Source organism: Bactrocera oleae, chromosome 5 (assembly GCF_042242935.1).
Source record: "Bactrocera oleae isolate idBacOlea1 chromosome 5, idBacOlea1, whole genome shotgun sequence".
In the NCBI taxonomy this organism is placed as follows: Eukaryota; Metazoa; Arthropoda; class Insecta; order Diptera; family Tephritidae; genus Bactrocera; species Bactrocera oleae.
In genome coordinates, this window is record NC_091539.1 from 4,034,657 (window position 1) to 4,058,343 (window position 23,687).

At 31.8% G+C, this 23,687-nt stretch overlaps 2 protein-coding genes across 10 annotated transcripts in view; both read left to right on the plus strand.

Moving 5' to 3' along the window:
• The first annotated feature begins 302 nt into the window (after positions 1–302).
• On the plus strand, positions 303–10,676 carry Septin1 (Septin 1). Its single transcript, XM_014238048.3, has 5 exons — positions 303–1,106; positions 6,383–6,575; positions 6,641–6,899; positions 7,806–8,171; positions 8,251–10,676. The coding sequence occupies exons 1-5, from the start codon at positions 1,089–1,091 to the stop codon at positions 8,498–8,500; spliced, it is 1,086 nt and encodes a 361-aa protein (XP_014093523.1). The 5' UTR covers positions 303–1,088; the 3' UTR covers positions 8,501–10,676.
• A 1,296-nt stretch (positions 10,677–11,972) lies between these two features.
• Positions 11,973–23,687, plus strand: part of PhKgamma (phosphorylase kinase gamma) — a 40,106-nt gene continuing 28,391 nt past the window's right edge. Inside the window, exons 1-2 of one of the 9 annotated variants that reach the window (XM_036359430.2) lie at positions 11,973–12,123; positions 13,312–13,756. In XM_036359430.2, coding sequence (XP_036215323.1) covers positions 13,662–13,756 — 95 coding nt within the window. In that variant the 5' untranslated portion in view covers positions 11,973–12,123; positions 13,312–13,661. The other 8 variants (XM_036359429.2, XM_036359428.2, XM_070109984.1 and 5 more) reach the window with 8 other exon arrangements.

Consider the following 23,687-nt stretch of genomic DNA (forward strand, 5'->3'; position numbering starts at 1 on the left):
AAAGTATATTAGAAAATCATATAATTTGCTTCGTCTGTATTACTAATTGCTTATGACCACTTGATTTTACCTGTCTTCGCTTAATAAGGAAACGAACTTAAATAAGGTAATTTTGCTGTAGCTGGTGAATAAATATATTCCAATTTGCATTTAATATATAAATAAATCATTATAAAAAGTTTTATTAAATTTTGTATGTACTTTTTTGCAATAGTGATTTGATGCTTTCTGGTAACCTCATCATCATTTCACTCCGTTTTCGTTTTCACGAAGCATTCGAAGTATTCACGAGCGTTCAGTGTACGCTGTAAAATTTTGTCAGTTGAAATCAGTTGAAATGCAACCGTTTAGGAGTTTTACCGGTGATTTTTAAGTATTTTAAGTTGTTTTGTGTATGTGAATGTGTGTACGTTTAGCTGCAATTAATTATCGCTGCTGTTCCCTCTTGGATTAAGTGCATTTGGTATAAATTCGTTTGTTGTGCTTCCAATGCGCTACGCTTGATGTGCAATAAAAAACAGTTTGTGTTCATAATTTGCACTCCAATTAATATTTTGCGCACGCACACTTAAATTGTGATATTAAACAGCAGAAAAAACCATTGTGAAAGTTGTAAGAAGTTTTAAAGTAAAAATATATATAAGCAAGATAAACAAGGCAGCGTAACTTCGTCAGCAGCAGCAGCAAATACAAGAACGACGCGAATCAACAGCTCTGCTTCCACGTACACTGTGAATTGACGCAACGTGCTGTTCTTGCTCCTTTTATTTTGTCTGCTTCGCAAGAAAATTTGCTGTCATCGACGCTGACGTCGACGCCAACCGAATTTTGCTGCAGAAACCGCAACGCTTCATATGTGAAATTTGATTATTGTTTTTTTTTCGTGTTGTGTTGGGTGCGTTGAATATACGCTGTTCAATTGCAATAATTTATAGCGTTTTTACACGTTTTGTTTCTTTTCTTGATCGAAATAATATACAATTGCTGGAAGTGAACAAACAAAAGTAAAAAGTATTTATACATATATAATTGAACAAAAGTTGCTGCATAAGTAAAAGAAGAATACAGGACAACAGCAAAAAGACAAAATGTCAGACACAAAATCGGTAAGTTTAGTAGCTAAACATTAAAAATTTAACAAATTTTTCCCAAGCTACAGTCCATACATACATGTAACACTATGTTTTGTTGGATTTTTTTCTATATTGAATTTTATTTATAAATTCGTTGTTTGAGAGCTGCACACAAATGAAACAGTCATTCAAGGGCGCGGTTGCCGTTGCAGCAGGTCATTCCGAGAGCGGTTTGCCTCATTGGCTGACAGCATGTGTGCCTGTATGCTTGTTTTCCTTGCTGCCTGTGCTGCCGTGCTATGCTTTTTTCTGGTTTTGCGGGTTTGTTTCTCCTTTTTGACTGAGCCATTGCAACAAATATTGTATATTATTATTAAGTCATTAAATAAATGGAGATGTTACAGAGAAAAACAAAAATCAGTAAAAATACATATAATGTGCTCTTGTGTATATTTATGCTATTTGAAATTTTTGACAAATAAAGCGATCCAATCACAATAATTTAAAAGGCGCTGCTAAAACCCTTGACTACAATTTACATACTGTATTAACATATGCAGCTGTAGTATTGATATGTATTCCAAAAAATGATTCTACGTACCATATAACAGTGTTAACAAAGTCAGTAAAATCAAATATTTATACTCAAAGTGGCAATATATCGCGGAAATAAATCTGAATGCACAAAGCGCCCTACCTATAAACTGCAACCCTTTGATAACTGCAGCATAAAGTCAATTGAACTCAAAAAACACGAGCAACCTAAATTGTCGGGGGTGTTTCATTAATGCAAATTGCGCATTTTATCTCCCAACACCTTTTATCCTAATTTCAACTTGTGTTTTTATTTGTATTAGTGTGAGTTAGGTTTTTTATAAACAAACAGCATCAAAGGAGGAATTGTTGTTAGCATTAGTCACTATGTACATTTTGTGTTGACGAAAACAAATATTTACCACAATATAAAAAACCGGCTTTGAAAATATACATACATATGCATGTACATACCTGATCAATTTCAGACTTGTGTAAAAGCTAATTACAATTAGAGAGCTCGGAAAATATTTACAAGCATATTTTACTTGTTTGTTAGATGACTTTTATCAATAGAAATACCTCGATATCGTATGTATGCAAACATTAATGTTTCAACCGCGTCAAGATAAAGTGTGATTGCTTATAGTTCCAAAGTAGATAATGTGTAATAAGTTTATATATGTTCTCTATAACGCACACAATATACCTACTTTTAGGTTCTTTAATACTTTAATGTTTAAAAGCCATACAACAAAATCGTAAGTTTACATTAACCTAACAAAGAGTTGGAGGAGCTCATATATTTAGCTACGGATAGACGCATTCTTTTATATTTAATTGTAAATGCTCTAAATGGGGCGTGCACAGGAATTCTGAAATATTACCCCAAAAAGTAAGAAAACTTCTGAATCGCTATAAATCATTAAAAAATCCTCTTAATCTTCATTTATTATACTGTATCGCCAATAACATTTCCGGCACATATTCATATGTATGTATGTATATATAATATTTTACTTATCAATTATAATTAACTGCAAGTGTGCCTTTTGTATATTGAATATGCGTTGGTTTATTGTGGATGGCTGCTATTATTAGGAACGGGAATATTAGTTCTTGCATAAATACATATGAATGTACATCAAAAATATTTTTGAGGGTCAATGAAATCGTGAACTGAAATTACTCGTTTGAAAAGGCATTAATAATATTTTGTTTCACAAAATTTGCTCACAATTCTTAACTAATATTTTATTATTCTAGTTTCTTTCGCTTTAGAAATGTTTCATTAATTTTAATTATGCACAATTACGCTACTACGGGCATAACCTTAATTTGCATACAAAATGTCATATATTGTAGTACTAACAGACGCGTCTTCAAAAGTCAGCCAGTTCAAACAAAGTCGCACATATCCGTTTGACAAGTGGTAGACAGTTCAATCACCTTTATGACAACAACAACAACAAGGAAAAAATGTAAAGAACACATTAATAGAAAATAAGAGAAATAAAAAGAAAAAAATTACGTCGTTGTTCTAAAACAACAACACACGTGTGTACGTTTCGGGGGGACGAGTATTGTGCACTAAAAGCGAGTAGTAGCAATAGCCCGTCGATCTAGAACGCTACTGCAACACCCACGAATGTTAAGCAGTGCCAGAGCGCAAAAAATCAAACAATCAGTAAAGCATACAAGCGTACTCCTAAGTGTAAAAGTTGCTATAAGTGCAGTGCTGGCGGCACCGTTGCTGGCTGTCGGTCTGTCTGTTTTTAAATTGTGGCATGCCAATCTGAAATCATTTGAGCGAGCGAGTGAGAATTGTTGAATTATTAATTCAGTATGCTGAATTGTAATGTACAATTACAAGCGAACAGACATATGAGCAGACAGTAACGCCGTTATGCATTCTTAACTGCCTTGAAGCGCATTTCAAGTGCCCTCCAACGAACACTGCCGCTGCAAATGCAATGTTTCTATTGTTCGCTTTTGCTGTGACTACAGTCCCTCAAAGCGTTTCTGTTTGTATTTGTATATGTAAAGCGTGTAAATTATGTCGTCAATGCTATTACGAGTGTTATGCATTTTTGACTATACAGCCAACCTAGCTGTTCGAGTTACAGATCAGTTTGCGTTGTGTACTCTCTTCCCCCCCTGCTTTTCGGTGGTTTCCACTGCACGCCGCCAATTGTGTTTGACTTTTGTTGACGCTTTTAATGGCTTTGCTTGAAATAATTTCTTTTTGTATAGAAAGCGTTGTTGGTAAGTGTGTTGTTGGTACGCAAAATATTTTGCTGTGATTGAAATGCAATGCACGCGTTATGACTACAATTTCTTATCGTTTGTGTTTGCGAAAGCGAAAATTCCAATGGTTCGTAGCTTTGTTGATAAGCCTTAGCGGTGTAATTCATATTGAAAGTGTTATGAATTAAAAATTTCTGAATGATGTATGTGATTTCGTGCCTACAATCGCTCGTGATTCTAATATGTCTCAACAGCTGGCCACTTTTCTTTGCAATATTTGGATGAAATTTTCATTGAGCAAAGTCATAAAATGTAAAAAAAATTCCATTTAAATAATGCTACACTCACCAAATAAAAATATGCGCATTTTTAAAAAAGCTCTGAGTTATTTTTATCATTTGTTTTTATTTCTATGAAACAAGTGTGCAAAATTGAAGGAAGTTTTTTTTATAAGTGGAAATTACATCTATATATATGTATATACAACTACTACCAGTGTTTTTTGAATAGCTTATGCGATTGGATCAAGTGTGTAAATAAATGCATATATACTTTGCATTCATCCAAGCTCAGAAAATTATAGTGCAATATGAGTAATCGCGCAATATCATACATTTGTAGGAAATTATCAATACTTTATTTATATTGTAGCGAACTAATAAGTAAATGTATGTTGTTGACTGTTTTTTTTTTATATCTTGAACTGGGCATATTAAGTTTGCCACGAAGTTTGTACACTCTGTAGGCAACGTCGGAGACCTTATAAAATTAGACAGCACGCCGACCAGACTTCGGACGCAACTAATTTCAGACAAGCACTGACCGCCATTCACAGTGGAGCCATTAACACCTTCACTGACTCCCTCTCAGTGAATGGCGTAATACGAGTCAAACCACCACCCATTGCAGACACAGAGCTCGAGTTGCCTCGCGAATCTAGAGTGACCCTCGCGCAACTTCGTCCTGGATATTGTAGCAGGTTAAACTCCTACCTATCCAGAATAGACCCTGACATACCAAACACATGTCCTGCATGCAATGAGTCTCCGCATGACACTAACCACCTCTTTGCATGCCCAACAAACCCCACTCATCTAACACTCCTCTCCCTATGGTCCGACCCCGTCAAAACAGCTCGTTTCCTGGGCCTTCCGTTAGATGACCTCGACGACAACGAATCTAGAATTTATCACCCAAACGGGGATTAGATAATCGTTACAACAACAACAACCTTATAAAATTTATATATAAATGATCAGCCTGATCAACTGAGTCGATTTAGCCATGTCTCTCTGTCTGTCTGTATATACGCGAACTATTCCCTCTGTTGTTGAGATATGGATCTTTAATTTTTCTCACATTCTTTTTTCCCCAAGAAGCTGCTCATTTGCCGGAACCACCGATATCGGACCACTATAGCATATATCTGCCATACAACTGAACGATAAAAATCAAATTCTTCAACAGAAAACTTTTTTATTTGAGAATATATCTTCACGAAATTTGACGCGAACGGTAGAATCTCCGTACAAATTATTTAGATCGGACCATATCTAAATAATATTAAGAAATTTCTAACACCTACCATATTGAAATACAACTCTTTTCTTACTTAGCATTAATGCCAAATTTTCTCTTTCATAATCGCTTTTGATTTTAAAATCCCACTGTAATTCCTCTAAACTCTAAACTCAGTTATTTACAATTAACAAGTGCATCATATTACAAAGCAATGTAATAGCAAAAACAACAACAATAGCATAATTGCATTACATACACTTAATACGCTTTTAATTCACCACAAATCTTCACACGACTAGCCGTCAGTGCGCTTTCGGTGACATTATATGCATTGTTGCTGTTATATTACAGTTGTTTTTGTTTTTTCTGGTTCTCATTGTAGTTTGTTTTATTTTGGTTACATTTTAAATTATTTGTGTCAAGCTAGAACTTTATTTTCGAAATTAATGGAATTCGCTCTTTTAAAACGCAAATTTATAATAATATTATATTTTATTATTTTTTAATATAGAAGTTCTTCTGAATATATAAATAAATTGTGCTATTGTTAGCGTATATATAATATAAAACTTTAATACTAAGGGGCGTTAAAAGCAAGTTCAAAACACAAACAGTTAACAAAAAGCGCGACTAACCCAACCCATCTTGTCGGCTCATTAAATACAGCACAACCAACGTTGAATGAATGCAATTTTCATTTTCTTGTTGCTTTGTGCTGTTTGTGTGCGGTGTAAGGTGTATAAGACATGTGGCTGATGCGGCGTCACGTTTCCATAGTGGCTTTGCGTTCGCCCGTACGCTCGAATGACTAACCAACCAGTAAGCCACATACTTACCACAAAGGCTTGACCACTACAACAACAGTCGGTCGATGTCTGTGGCATTAATTACAATACTCTTACATTCAATTTAATTTCACACTAATTTCGCGTTCTCTCACTCTAAAACTTTTTTCAGCAACGAAACTATGTTTTTATTACACATATTGACTTTATTTTCGTTTTTAGTTTTCGAGTATTGAAACACCTGGCTATGTGGGTTTTGCCAATCTACCAAATCAGGTGCATCGTAAATCGGTGAAGAAAGGATTTGAATTCACGCTGATGGTGGTCGGTGAGTCGGGTTTGGGGAAGTCTACATTGGTCAACAGCCTTTTCCTGACAGATTTGTATCCGGAGCGTGTGATACCAGATGCCATAGGTGAGTTGTCATGTTTAGTTGTAAATTTGTATAAATTCTACATTTTTGCCTCTTCTTTTTTTTAGAAAAACAAAAACAAACCGTGAAACTAGAAGCCTCCACAGTTGAGATAGAGGAGCGCGGCGTCAAGTTGCGTCTAACAGTTGTGGACACACCGGGCTTTGGGGATGCTATCGATAATTCGGATAGTTTTAGCGCCATATTAGAATACATAGACGAACAGTATGAACGTTTTTTGCGCGATGAGAGCGGCCTAAATCGGCGCAATATTGTAGACAATCGTATACACTGCTGTTTCTATTTTATATCGCCTTTCGGGCATGGGTAAGTCGACATGACGTAATGACGTTAAAATTCCGACACTAAACTATCATACAATTTTGGGTGACACGTTTGATAGTCTGTACTTCTTCATTCCAAATACAACCGCGATTATTGTCAGTACATTTACAAGGCACTCGGTCTGCTCTATACTAAACACCATTCACGGCGAACTTATTAACACTTTCATTGACTCTCTGCTAGCGAATGGCATTCTTGGCGTCGAAACAGCACCCATCGCAGACCGTGCGCTCGTGTTGCTGCGTGAAACCAGAGTTACATGTTAAACTCCTATCTCTCCGTTCCCATGTTAGTCGGGTCTAAGTAACCGGAACGGACCCCTTTTTTTAACCGGCCAAGGACAGTCAACTCGGCACCATTTCTCGAAATTGCTTCTTTCTGTCGCTACAACAAACACAACAAACTTCTATCTATTCAAAATAGACCCTCTTTGCATGCCCCGCTAAATTTACTCCGTTAACACTGTTTGCTCTTTGGTTCGATCGTTACCGTTAAGTGATTTCGATGACTTTTGATTTTGTACTTTCCCCTCGTTACAACAACAATTAGGCCTATTAGTAATAATTTCTAAATTTCGCTTTTAAGGCCTTTGGGAGTATACATATATAAAGAAGGACCCGGCTAAAGGAGACACGGTTTTTTTTAGAAATCACACATCTTGTCTTCTATATATAATGAAGAGATTTCGACAGACCATCACTTCTAGCTGCCTATATATAACTGTAAAACTTTTATATAACTGTTCAACTTCTATATAACTGTTCAACTTCTATATAACTGTGAAATTTTTATATAACTGTAAAACTTTTATATAACTAAAACTTTCATATAACTGTAAAACTTTTATATAACTTTATTCATCACACATTTCGCTAATTTATTTCGCAGTCTCAAACCTTTAGATGTTGAGTTTATGAAAAAGTTACACTCTAAAGTGAATATAGTGCCTGTGATCGCGAAAGCTGACTGCCTCACAAAGAAGGAGATACTACGCCTCAAATGCCGGGTTATGCAAGAAATTGAAGATCACGGCATTAAAATATATCCACTGCCCGATTGTGATTCCGACGAGGATGAGGACTACAAAGAACAAGTCAAGCAGCTGAAAGAGGCCGTGCCATTCGCGGTATGCGGTGCAAATACGCTGCTGGAGGTGAAAGGCAAAAAAGTGCGTGGACGCTTGTATCCCTGGGGTGTCGTGGAGGTGGAAAATCCCGATCACTGTGATTTCATCAAATTACGCACAATGTTAATGTAAGCTCAGCAATTGGGTTTTTGTAATAAATGCAATTTTAATATTAATTTTTATTAAATTTTTTCTTTTCAATTTCAGCACACACATGCAAGACCTGCAAGAGGTCACACAAGAGGTGCACTATGAAAACTATCGTTCCGAACGTTTGGCCAAAGGGCGCAAGGAGAATGGCATGAAAGTCGAGCGTGATTCTATGGTGCCAACGCAGATTGTCGTCAACAGCGTCATTTCCGAAAAGGATCGAATATTGCAAGAGAAGGAAGCGGAATTGCGACGCATGCAGGAAATGTTGGCACAAATGCAGGCCAAAATTCAAGCGCAACAGTAGGTGTAGCGTACGCATTCACATATAGAACAGGTGTAAGCATAAAAATAAACAACAACAACAACAACAAAAACTAAAGCAGCAGTAAACAACAAAAATGAGATAAGGCAGGCGTGTAGCAAAGGCTGCCGCTCAGTTATGATGGATATAAAGCAAAGCACGGCTTAGCATTGCATTCCTATTAGTCACAACTACAAGCAGAGCGCGCAAATGGAATAAGACAAATAAGAACTTGCATGCACAGCGCTTGTTAAACATACATATAAACGTATAAAAACTTGCAAATAATGTTTTCAAATCGCGTTTGGTTTTATTTCGACAATTTCTGTTAGAGTTTTGCTATAGCTTTTACACACATTCTTTCATATAGGCATTATTTTTGTAATTCGTAAATCTTTATATTAAACAAGAAGAAAACTATGGCGTATTATTTTATGTTTATAATTAATAATAATTATGCTTATGCTTAATATTAGCTATAATAATATTATAAAAATCGCATGTAAACAAAAACACACGCAAACTATACATATTTTACATATTTTGTATTTGTTTATGTTGTTTTCATGCTGAAGAACAATTTATATGCATACACACATATATATTTTTGTAATGTTTAATATTGCTTATAAAACGCCTAAAGGTAGCATAAAACAACAATTAAATGACGAGCGTTGCATGTTTAAGCAACAAATACAAACATATATACATTACACAAGAATACAGCATGTTTAAGGCGTAACGATAATGTAACGAACTCAGTACAACTCCTAACACATATATTTTTACAATATTGTTTAAGCGTCTTTCACATACGCACATACACACACACACACACACCTTGAAAAACATTCTAAATTTTGCTCATACCTAAATTATAACTAATTTATATATGTATGTAACTGTATATACGTATGCCAGACATAATCACTAAACAATCGTAGTACATGTATATATGTACACTGTAAGATAAAAATATGCAAAATACAAAAATTTACACACACATATGTCTTCAAATGATTCCTCGCACACTTTTATGTTGCTTTGCCACTAACGCCTATGCGCTACACCAATTCCGCCCCGTTACTTTTAACTGTAGACACATGTCAACCAATATTTACATTAGAATGCGTGCTTTTAATTGTTTTACAGCCACCAATCACAGATTATATACATGCTTATATGCATATGTGAATGTTACAAAAAGTTATGAAAAATATTTTTAATTAAAATAAAAAAGAAATTTAATAAAAGTCTGCATTTGCTAGTTAGTAACAAATTTCATAAAATATTTGACAAAAAGTTTATTTGTTTAACGGACTTGCTTAAATTTAAATTGTAAGCCTAAATTAAAAATATTGTTTATTGTCATTCATCAATACACAAATTTATAAAAATTCTAATTACACATTAAATTTTATCTCTAATGTAAAAAATAAAACCTAAATATATTATATATATTTTGCATTTCATTATGCAGCTCATGCGCCTTACCACAACTGTATATTCAAAACTGACACAAAATACAACTACAACAATTTTGTTAGATTTTTCACATTATAAACCAATGTAAACTTTAATAAATAAAAGCTTGGTGCTCTGGCTCTTTCTCCTCCGTAGATTTTCCTATACATATACACAGTGCTTACATGCAAATCTTGGGTAATATACCCAGTACCATACATATGAATGATTTAGAATCATAGTACATACAAATTAATTGAAAAAAAAACTAAGATTATTAAATATTTTATAAAAGTTTAATGCTAATTACATACAATTACAAATGTCGCATTGAAAATAAATATACATGTATATAAATATATATATACATATTTATGTGTATTTCATAATTAAGAGTATATGCATATAAATATTTGTGCTAGTAAAAGAAAATTGAATACAGACGATTTGCTGTTGATCAACTCAGTTATGCAATAATTACTAATAAACACCACTAGTTAAACAATTTCAATTAAAATAACAAAAATTATAGAAACAAGAATTGCTAGCTGTAATTGCATATAGTCTCAGTTGTATCTTATGGTTGATATGCAGTGGCACATACAACATTAAGTCGGACAATGCATCAGCTTTATATGCTGTGTATACGTCAACAAAGCTACATGTAATTATAAAATTATAAGTTATATGATAATAAAAAATATAAATACATTTATACTCGCTTTTATACCTACATCAAAATAACATGCTGTATTATTTTAGTTATTGCTACAAATTTCGTGCAATTTAAATAATTTGCGAATTTATACATATGAACTTCATGCACACATTTGACATAACGTAAAATTAATGAAGCGTCAGATTTTGAATCCTCCAAAACACCATTATCAACAATTTAGAAGCGGAAAATCGGATGTTGTTGTTGCAGCTGGAGAAAACATGCCTAAATTAATGTTGAGGTATGCTGCCGAGTTGGCAGTCTTTTGCCGTATAAAAATCCGGGTCCATTCCGTTTACGTAGATCCGACTGTGGTGAGAGATCGGTAAGATCAAGGTTAAATGTAGATATAACTATAGTTGGTACAAAACAGCGAAAATTTGCACGTAGCTTGAGAGCAATCTGCAGCTGAACTATGTGTATACATGCACATATATATTATATATCTATATTTAATATTTTTTTTGTTAAATTCGTACCACTGTTATGTGAAACAAATGTTGGATAATAACCAAAAAATATTGTTTCACATAAATTTAGTTGCAGCAGAGAGCGTACAATTACATTTACATCTCTGGTTGCAGCTCTAAAGTCTGCTTGAATTTTGAGTATTTAGATGCATAATGTATTATAAGTTTGGTCGCATAACAGGATATATATTCTACCAATCTAAGTTTTGATTCTTTAGCATCAAATCTTAATAGGTTTCCACATTTATCAACGCAAGTTGCTTGGAATTCAATATTGTAAATATTTACGTATGTTAGGCAAAGAAAAATACAGATTAATGAATTTTGCTGGCCTTGCCAACTATATTTGCTGATAAATAATAGCCAACCACTGCTAAGAAAAATGCGAAAATCATGCGAAGAAAAATCAAATATAGTTAAACAAAAAGACTTAAAATTATAGTACAAATCAAACAAATGAAAAACAAGTTTGAAAATTTCCAAAATAATAAAGTACCAATAAATTTGTACAGATATATGCTTATATATTTTTATTAACGAAAACCCTATCACACAGTGTGTTGGCATTGTAAGGATTATGTCATATATTTCCTGCACTTATAATGATACTAAAATATATATTTATAAACAATTTTTAATAATCACATAATAAAATTATTTGCAAACTCTGCCCAATCAATAAATACGTCAAAATACTCGTGCATTTAAGTTTTATACTGACATCGTCAAAAGCTGCCGAACACTGCATTGAAGGGTTAAGTAATTAGCAACTACGAACGTATGAACAAAAGGGAACGTCAAATAGTCTTCACATTTATCTCCCGGATTTCTTCAATTTTATTTGTAAATTTTTATTTTGTTCGACATTTGCTTTTGCAGATAAAATGATTTTCATGCTCATTGAAATGTTGCTATTCGACCATTTGTGAACGAATCAACGAATAAACCACGGCGTGGAGCAGCTCAACGCAAGCGCGAGTGTGTATCGTTGATATGTTGTGTGTTTAAATAAAAACGAAGTGTCATTGGATAAAGAAGCAACAGTGAAACAGCGCGAAACGCAGCGACGGCAAAAGTGTTGGACTGAAATCGCACCAAATTTATATATAAATAGCTATTTTGCGAGTATGAACTATTTGCCAACGCAAAGAAAACTTGCTAAATAATTTGTGAACAAATTTCGTAGTAAATAATAATAAATAATTAGTGGTAAGGATTTGCTATTGAAATATAAGTAGTGCAGTGTGGCAGATATGTATCGGTGGCCATAGCAAGAGGTCAAAAACGTTGGATGTGCTATAACCTTTTTTGACATTGAACGGCAGCAACGGCAACAGCAACAAAAAGAAAAGAAGTAGGAATAAGCGCTACACAGATCAGTGACGGTGACCATAGAGCAAGTGTAGCAAATTACAGGAAACAATAGGTTGGTGAATGATTTTAATAGACGACAGACAGACGGACGAATAATGTAGATTGGAAAAAGCCATATGATGGAAATAGAAGAAATCAGCGCCATAGTAATTTTTTAACGAAAGTTGAATCTCTATCTATGAATAATACCCTTGCTGTGCGTAGATAAGCAGACATATTATATATATAATAAAAGCTAAACATTAGGGTACCAAATAATAAGACATAACCATATGTCAATTATTTTGCAGTTTTTCTAATATTCGTTAGTACATAAGGAGAAAACAAGATATGAATGGAAAATTTTTATGTAGCAAGCTTGCTAGCAGTTACCGTCTTCAGTTGAATGCAGTACATGCATATAGAGATACGTTTTTGTTCGCCTCTTGTCGTGCGTGCGAGCTATATCAACATAGCGGTGCGAAAATTTGAATGAATATTCACATACATACATGTACCAAAAGTTTTGTGTTGTTGTGTAATCGCTGAAAATCCTAACAAGTAGCAAAAAAAAGAAACCAAAATTTAAATATAAGGCGACGCATGACTGAACAACTAATGTAAAGTCTAAAGCAATGTAATGATAAATATGTGAACAGGTATCACAACACGCGAATCACGTGAAATTAATTAACAAATCAAGTAATACCAAATATAATCAAGTGCAGTGTAGTGAAAAAGATTTATTATTATTATCTATTATTTTGTTTGCTAAAATTATATTAAATAATTTATTAATTAATATTTAGAATACAAACGCCAAGCCGAAAATTGCTGATAAATGAAATAATGATAAGTCAACAACAACAAACTTAAAAACGTCTTTAATTAATAAATAATCATAGCGGTTGCTAAGACGCTATATAACCCAAATCTATTCCTTTGCGAAATACTCGGCCTCTAATTAGTCAACTAAAAGCGACTAATGGCGTTAAGTTACTAATTGACATTGTGCTCTGATTCTTAGTATTAAAGTGTAGTTTACACACTTCTCAATACCTAATTTGCTTTTGGATTAAAACGCTTAAATTGACAGTGCGCAGCGCATTGAATTTTCTTACCACTTCCGAATTTGACCGTCAAAATTCCGCCAGAACCAATGGCTAAGGACGAGGAAGAGGATGATGTTTTGCCCGATAAGGATGCGGCCAAGGGCTTTTACGCAAAATATGAACCGAAAGAGATATTGGGAAGGTAAGACTATATATTGTTAATGTAGTTATTAATGTAAAATAGTATAAATCGCAAGTTTCTCAATTTTTTTTGTTAATATTTTCGCACATAATCTTTAACGGTACTGCTTATATGAATGGTTTACATAATAAACATTTTAATATCATAAATATTTACAAAATACAATAAGTATGTGCAAATATAAATAATATTATAACTAAAATACATATACATATGTACATATTTTTACATAGTTGTGGAAAAGTAAAGTTCTACCACTTGCTCGATATGCTGGTATCTAGAACGTCTGGATTAGGAATTACATATATTATATACCAATAATTGCAATGTTTCGTAATTGTTGCGCAAGAGAATAAATCAGTACTTGTTTTTTACAAAAAAATTGTCGTTAATTCCTTACCTACATGTACTTCGTATTGTATCACTTAGATTGCACGGGTTGCTGTCAGTTTGATTTGGTATAAAGTAGAAAAAATTTAAATTTATTAATTAACGATATTAGGTTATGTACATACATATATATGTAAATAAAAATATAAAATGCAACATGTCAACATTTAAGCGTGTGCATATAAGGAATTCTCTGGGCGGCATACATTCATTCATGTACATAGAAAATCATATATTTGGTTTCATTTTTTTGGTCTGCAATAATTATACAATAAATTAGTAAATTTTTAACTTTTTGCGCAGTTTTTAAATTTGCCTACCAAATGCTAATGGATTTTGAAGTGCCAAATTCAAAGTACTCAAGTTAAAATTTCATAACCGTGTCTAAAAGCAATAAAGTTATGTCAATATTCGTAGTTATATATGTACATACGTTAATAAATGCACGAATCTGCCTCGATTTTTTTTTTGGAATGGTGTAAGCTATTTCCCAAGTAGTTTTAAAGTGTTTCTTCTTCATTATTTTTGTTTAAAAATCGTCTTCTTTGCTGTTTCTTTATTATTTGAATAAAATAAGTTTTTATAACACAGCTCTTGACTAGCTCCTTTATAAATGTTAGAAGGTCGAAGTCAATTTTCTGGCTTACACATATGATATTGCGTGACTTCTTTGCTGATTTCGATACATACATACATATATGCATTTTTAATAACGTATTATGCCTGCAGAAGCGGTTATTCTGTCTTCAAAATTTATTTGCTCTCTTTGTTCGTATCGGAATTAAACGTGAATTAATAAAATTAGCTGATTCATCAGTTAAAACTGAAAAATAAAACAAAAAAACTTGGAAGCAATAAGTGAAAATGTAAACAATAGACCGAAAAAAAACACCAAAACTGATTTATAATTAGCTTAAAATGAAGTATATCACTATAAAAATAAAACGCTCATTGGCTGAACGCTTAATAAAGTCAGCTAAGAATAAATATTCCATATCGTTTTGCAGCAATTTTCATTTTACTTTTTCTAAAAGTAATGAGTGGAATACTACCAACAATTCTACATTACAATAATTACGTCTACAAGCCAAAAAAAAATTGTATATTTATATTTAAAAATAAAAATAAAACAATCACGCAGTAATTAGTGCTGTAGTAATATAAATCGCGCCACATTGCACAAATATTAAATACTTTTCAATAGAAAAGGGGGCTCACATGTAGGCACACGTAAGCGAACCAGTCACAGCCAACCAACCAGCTACACCGCTAAAGCAGAGCACCAGCACTGCTGCAATAAACCATGAACGGCATGAAATAACAGTATACACAGCACTCGAAGTAGGGAGGTGTGTCTCGTACGGCCGATATGACGGCGAGCCAACGGTGCGGTTGTTGGCAGAAAATTGTAAAAAAAAGCAAAATAATAATAAAATAAATAAATTCCTATAAATTGCAAACCGAACCATTGAATGTATGTAGTGTAAATGTATGTAAAGGCATATGTTTGTATTTAATTGTAGCGAAGAGGGGTGTGCGCCGCTGTAGCTTGCAATTATGTAGTTCACCTGCTCACGAACCGGTTGATCATTACATGAGCACATTGGCATTTGCGAAAAAAAAATGCCACGTGATAGCGAAAAACAGGCGAGATCACACGCCAAATGCATACACACGTGTATTTACATACATACATACATACAGTTTTATAGATATACAGACTTTTTCATTGTACTAATGCATAAATAGAAATACCTACACATAAATGTCTATATGTACTTGTAAATATATGCATACATATACGTATGCATATGTGTGTGTTTGTGAGCAACGAGCCCCCATTTCCCGCATACGTGTCTACTTAGAATAACGAAAATCACTCAACAGCTGTTCAAATTGTCTGCGGTAGGGGGGTTGAGCGGAGCACAGTGTTTTCGACATACATATATCTCGCTACAACAACAAACTACTATATATAGCATACATATTGTTTCAAGCAAACACCAAAGCCACATAGCTGTCAGACTATAGGCACACATAGTGAAGACAAGCATAAAGTGTAAAAATTGAAAAAAAGTAATGAAAATAGAATAGCTTTTCATCCACTTATTTGTGTGTATGTAAATAATTTGTGTTACACATTGCCACGGCCCTTGGCAAACAAGCGAAGGGCGTACAGGCCCTTTAGCTTTTAGCAAGAAAAAGCGAGAATAATTTATATACCAGTATATGTGGTGTATGCGGTATATCTACCTAATAATTATATGGAATTTTTGCAATATATTTTATATTTCAATTATTGAAATATGTTAAAAATTGTATTTCGTAGGTGTAGTAAAAAGAAATCGTTAATTTTTCCAATAGGTGGAGTTATTTATCTGTATCTCGCGTTGTATAAGTCCGATCGGGTTCAGCGAGATGGCGTTAGAACGATGACATTTCATACTAAAAAAGCTTTTTTGACAGTTTTGTGATTGGTGGATTTAGTTTTGTTTGAGCGCGCGTCAAAGATGGATACTAGCAAAGAAAACTACCAAAATTTTACCGCTCCTTTCCGTTCCGGTAATTTCGATGTCAAAGATGCATCAAGCTCTGGAAGACCAATTATCGAAAAAATCTATCAAATAATGGAAATCGTCGAGTCCAAACATCGCTTACGATTGTCCAGGACCTAAACATTGTACAAAAAAACCGTTTGGAACCATTTGATTAAGGCTGGATACAAAAAGTAATAGATAAAGCATTCTGCTTACATTATATTATTATTATATAATATTAAAATTTTTTGAAGAATAGCCTTTACCAAAGCGTGTGATTACCCCAAGTTGTTATTGTAGCTTTGTAGGCATAAAACCTTTCTTATTATTGCTAAAATATTAAACAATCTTTGACCGGGCATAAATTCCAATCAGTATCTGACAAATTAAATTTATTTTTAAAATTTTAATAATATATTCCCACCAAAAATTTGAAGTGATTAGATTACATTTTATCTACTCACTAATCTAGACTGTCCAACCGTTCAAAGCTGTAGCATTTTTTCGCCACAACTCTATTTGAACGGCTTCGGCAGCCTCACACCACATTACCCTCTTTTTTGATGCTATTTAGCTGATATTGTTTTAATTATTTACTTGTTTTTTATTTGCTTGTTTTATTTTTTTCACTTTGACAGTTTGCAGCGTCTAAATCAGCTCTGATAATGTGATAAATTAACCTACTGACAAACAGATGGCGCTAAATCAGGGTCACACAGAAAGATTTCGAATTGATTAGCTTCAAATCTACTTGGTGAGGAGATTAACAAGTGTCATTTATGTTTGGCCGAATTTCGCTAAATCTAGTTGATTAGTGAGATTATCTACTCAACAGCCTAAATCTTGTGATTAAGCATCGGTCAGATCATAGTATTATACCACAAATCTTAAACACATCTATCTATACCTATAGGTATATACATTATAACATTAATTTTTTATTTCTATATGTTTACTGACGCAGTTTCATTGCACGTTCCGGAAGTCTTAAATGCAAAGCACACATAATCAGTAGGGATCGCCGTAGCTGAGCTCGCTCTGGCAACGTTAGGCACATTGAAATTTTCAAACACATTTTGGTTAGTTAAATTTTTTAATTAAATTTTGAGTTTTTGTAAAAAACGTCTACATACAAAAGTTATCGATATTTTTTTTGCCTACAACATTGACATACAAGTTTTTTCTATAGGACGCGCAGTTTTGCCGCAAATCGAGTTTAACAATTTTTAACCCAAAAAAATTCAACCACGCCCCCCACACCTTTCTTTTCCCGACCTCAGTTCGCCCGTAAATTATTTTTCCCTTAATACTTGTTTTTTTGATCTTTTGTTTTCGATGTGTATCATTCTACTATGCTTGTATTTTGTTTGCAAAAATTATCTACCCTGCTCTATATTACCGACTTTGCTCTGTGCAAATTAAACAATAACTACCCTAATGTAGTACATTTGCCTCAAAAGTGTAAAAATAGACAGATAGCAACGAACAGCAGCGAGAAATGCTGATTGCACGTGCGATCAACAATCGATGCGGCATAATATTAAACGAAAATAACAGACAAATCTCAGTTCAAAAAATCACTTCGAGTAACCGCTCAACCACACAAGCGTAATATACATATATATAAGACAAAGTAATATATATATATATAAGACAAAGTAATATATATATATAAGACAAAGTAATATACATATATTATATAAGACAAATATATATATTATAAGACAAACAATATATATGTACATTTGTATGCTGTTGAAAAAATCTATCTATATCATTTTATAAAACGTCAAATGTCATCATCGGCAGCTAGAAATTGTTGCGTTGACGCTAATCTTTGCTCGCAAGCCTTTTTTGCTATCAATTTGTTTATACATAAACATATATAAATAAGTAAATATATACGCTTACATGTATACCATAGCATTTGCTTTGCCCATTCATAATTTTATTTTTATAAATCCATACATACATATATACATATTTTTTATGATTTATTTCGCATTTTTTGTATTACCTTCGTTATTCTATGCCACATTTTTTGTTTTGATTTTGTTTCTTTTTTCCATTTCCATTATTATTTAATTTTTTAATATATGCTACTTTAGCATATTTAGATAAGACAAGTTGCTTTCTGGTTTTATCTAAATACTATCAGCTTTTATGGGTCGTGCGGCATTTCTGTTATAAAAAGAAAATTAAAAAAAAAATTTTTGTTTGCTTATTTGCTATTAATTGTTAATAAATTGTTTGCTTACTAATTTATATAGTGCATACATACATACGAATTTATGTACATATGTTATATTCATATAAGAAAATCAATTTTTATAAGCGATTAGTTGCGTTAAATATTTTTGTACTGCAGATAATGGCGAAGCATTGATTTTATTGTTGCTGTTCAATTATATTGTTTAATTCTAGAACGGCTGAATCATTTTACTTTCACATTTTCGCGTGCAGTTTATTTTACCATTTTTTTTTTGCTTTTATTTCTTTTTTTATCGTATTTGCTTTGAGTATGAAGTACATTCAGATAAAATTAACGTTTTCATGCGATTTTGGCATTGAGAAAATAAGGTTTGCTTAATTTCGCGTTTTAGTTTTATTTTTATCTTTTTCTGTATAATAAGCCAAACTGGTCACATGCCATAGTGGAATTTTTTAGAGAGAAACGAAGAAGTATAGGTAGTGATTCATATTTGCGCGAATAAACTCTACGTGAATAACCGTTTCACTGGCTTTTATTTAATATCTTTCAAAAGTTTTTTAATTGCGTAATTTTCCAAATTTTTACGTATTCGCTTTATATTTATTTTATTTATTTATAATCACAATTTTTTTTTTAATTTTTGTTTTCTTTGTAACAATTTTTTAAATTGGTTTTTTATTTCTATATTGTTTGCTTATATTTAATGTTATTTGTAATATTTTTTAAGAAATTAAAAAAAATTATCGAAAATTATTAAATCTTCTTAAAACTTTAATGTTGAAATACGAGTATGTTTTTTATACATTTTTTATTTCTTTCGACTATTCTTTTTATAAAAAAATATATATTTTTGTTTAGATTTTTTGCTTGTGTTTTATTTTATTTTTAAATTTTTTTTTAAATATTTCTAAAATATGAAAAATAAAAATTATTATAAAACTTATTAAATTCTCTTAAAATATCTAATGTAGAAATATGTTTTTTTGTTTTAAATAAATTTTTCATTTTTTTACTATTACTTTAATTAAAAAATAAATATTTTTTATATATTCTTTGCTAATATTTTTTTTTATTTTTGTTATTTTTAAAATATTAAAATATTTTATAAAATATTAAAATATTTTTTAAAATATTAAAATATTTTTTAAAATATTAAAAATAAAAATTATTATAAAACTTATTAAACTAATCTTAAAATCTCTAATGTTGAAATATGTTTGTTTTTTATAAATTTTTTATTTCCATTGACTATTATTTGTATTATCTATTTACATATATTTTTCTCTAATTTCATTTTTATATTATTATTGACCGTCTATATTTAATATATATTTTTAATATTTTAAAAATATTTTTAAAAAATTGTTTTTTGTTATAAAATTTTTTTTATTATATTTTATCTCAAAATTTTAATTTCGTGTATTGTGTATTTAAACAAAATCATAATAAACACACATTTTTCACATAACTTTTTCAGCGCCATCTATTGACTTTTTGAAACTTTTACCGCCACAAATCTATGTACATATATATGTCTATGAGCAATTAATTTCAACACACATTCCGACAATTCATATCTACATACATATGTATGTATGTATCTTGATAACGAATTCATACATTGTTTATAAAAATAACCAATTTTAAAAAGATTTGAAAATTTTAAAACTGAAATAATTTTTTTATTCAATCATACTTTTGTTTTTAAATTTTTTTTACTTTCGAAAATTAAAACTTTTTTTGTATTTTCGAATATTAAAAGTTTTTGAATTTATTGTTTTTTGGAAATTAAAATTTTTCAAACTTTATATAGTATTTTTTATATTTTCACTTCTAAAACTACTACTATTTTTATTATATGCATATTGGTTTTTTCCTTTACCTATTGCCACAATTGACATTGTTTAATTGCAATGTTTCGAGAGGCTCGTCTCTCGCCAATTCGATTGAATAATTGTCGTTGACGTCATTGGAGACAAACAGAAGAAAATGGCGCTTTTACGTGTGCATGAATAAATGAACGAAACAAACGTAAATGTTTTTAGAAAAGCAAAACATATTAGTATGAAAATAAATACTGTGTCGATATAGGGGTTTCCCATAGCGCGCTTCCACTTTCACAACCATAACATGATTTTAGCTAGTTCTAAGATTCTCACAATAACCGATTCTTATGCTCTGAAATTTTTAATTCCAATTTTTTATTTTGTTTTCGGAAATGGTAGAACACAAATCACGCGAGCGCGAAAAAATTTAAATTCAAAATCTTTATTTTTTAATTTTAATTATAAACTTAGGATCTATTTTTGAACCTGGAATTTGGGCTTAATAATTAATTTTATAAATTTTAATACAGTATTTGGTATTAATTTTTTTTTAATTTCTCAATGCGGGTTTCGTGATTAGAACTTTGAAAATAATTTTTTTGCAGCATTATTTGCAACCCTGCTCTAAGGTTTCACTACTTTTTTGTGCTCTTCCTTTGCTCGCCTCCACAACTACTTAAAATCTTGGTTCACAATACTTCTTATGACGATATTTTGTTAGTCTAAATCTCCTAGTCGTTTGTTTTTCATTACCGCATATTTTTGTGGCGTGTTCCGTGTTCCCGAATGAGCCAGCGTTCCCCACCAATTTTTTTGTAACCCCAATCAATCGAGTCTCGATATTCATGCATTGCTTGCTGTGCAATATAAATGAAAAAATAATTTAATAGCGACGTCGAATTATTTTTCTCCTCTCCATCTGCTTCACTTTCGTATTCAATCCTTTGCTAAATACACAACCGTTAACGAGCTTTACTCAAATTTCGAAACACTTGTAGCCTTCGATACACTTTATGTTTCGTTTTATGTTTCTTTCGCCGAAAATATGGACATTTTAGGCGCTGTTTCCGCAAAAGTCAAAAACCTTTGTACGAAAGCAGTCAAACTAAAATTAATTGTGTAAGTACATAATAAATAATTTCAATAAATTCAGCGCAGTAATCAATGCGGGGATAAGGTTTCAAAAAGAAATTACAACTACATATAAAAAAAAAAATCTAAATATATATGTACACATTAAATGTAATCTACCAAATTTGTTGGCCTTTAATTACCCGATTCGAAAGCGGATAGCTCAATAACATAAACAATGACAACAGCAGCAACAACTACTATACGTAAAATAAGGAAAATACAAAAAAGTGCAATTCAACAAATCAAAATTTGTTGTTGACGCCGTGAGAAGCCGCTCGATTGTGTGCTCACATTGCAATGGTATCCGCAACGTGTCATCGGCGGCGTAGCCACATGCAGCCTAGCCACCAAGGCGAGGCGAGTCATCGCTGCTTTTGCTGCTCACGCTGTTGTAGGACAATGTGCCACTTGCTGCAGCTGTGTCATAAACATTGCTGTATAATGGCAGTGTTGTTGTTGGAAAGTGTCAAGGAACTTTGACAGTTGGTAAAATGCCCTGCTACGTACATATATGTATGTATGTGTGCATATGTGTTTGGCTGCGTTTTTGTTTTCAGTCAGCATTTTGACGCTTCTTGCCTGTGTAGTTGTTTATCACCACAATACGAATTGTTTATAATTTTGAATTTTCTTTTTGTTATCTACTCATGTTGTGCAGAATTGTATAAAGGTAAATGAATTTTGTTTCAATTTCAATGTAATGACATTTAATACTACAGCAGTTATATAAATATGTACAAAATTATGTCGTGCTTGCTTATTATTATTTTGGATTTATTAAAATTTTTTTTTTCAGTATTTTTTTTCTATATTTTTTCTTTATTAATTTTTTATTAATTTTTTATTTGTTTAGTGGATTAACTATAAATATGCTATTATTACGCATCACAAATGGTTCGTAAACTCTTTGGCATTTCCGCATAAGTGCCGAATAGACAGTTTTATAATTTTTTTTTAACTTTTCGTGTTCTTAGCGAACAATAATTTGAGCCAATTTTAATATTTTTCTGTTTACATGCATTTTCCACTTTTTAAAAACCTTTTTAATTACTTTTATTCATACATACATATGTATATACATGTAAAAATGTGGTTGGTAAATATATATGTATGTATGTATATATTTTTTGTTGTTTTTTAATTTTTGCTGTTCTCTTTCTGTTGAAGTGGTTAATTCCGTTTATTTAAATATTAAAAATTGACAACAACAAATATATACAAATACATACTACATATAGACAAATTTATGAGACATAATATATTTTCCTTGATTTAGCAATTTTTGTGTGCACTTGTTTTTTTATTGCATTTATTTTTATTTGCTTTAATAAATATTATTCATCATTGTGAAATCGTTGTTGATGCAAGTCTCGTATATAACAATAATACAAAAGTTGTTGCCTACAATTAGGCGCTGAGACAAATATTAGTTTAACGACGCTTTTCTTTTCAATTGTCACCGCAATTTTCTTGGGTTGTTTAGATCGTTTTTGATGATTGAAGTCTTGTATCTTTTAATTTTTTAAAATTGCCTAAATTTAGTAGTTCAAATAAACGACTATCGAGTTTGCACCGAAAGAATCAGTTCGTTGAACTTCGTCTTTATACTAATGAGTTGTTTGTTTTATAATAATAGTAACCACCAAACTCAACTTGACTAATCTAATATAATTCAACTATTTAAGGGGTTATATCAGCCTGCGAATTTCAAAAAATCGATTTTCTTATTTGCTTTTATATCGAATGTACATATGTATGTATATTAAAAATTTTTCTCAGAAATTTCGAATTTAATACGGCAAATAATTTAAGAGCTCTGAGCATATTTGTAG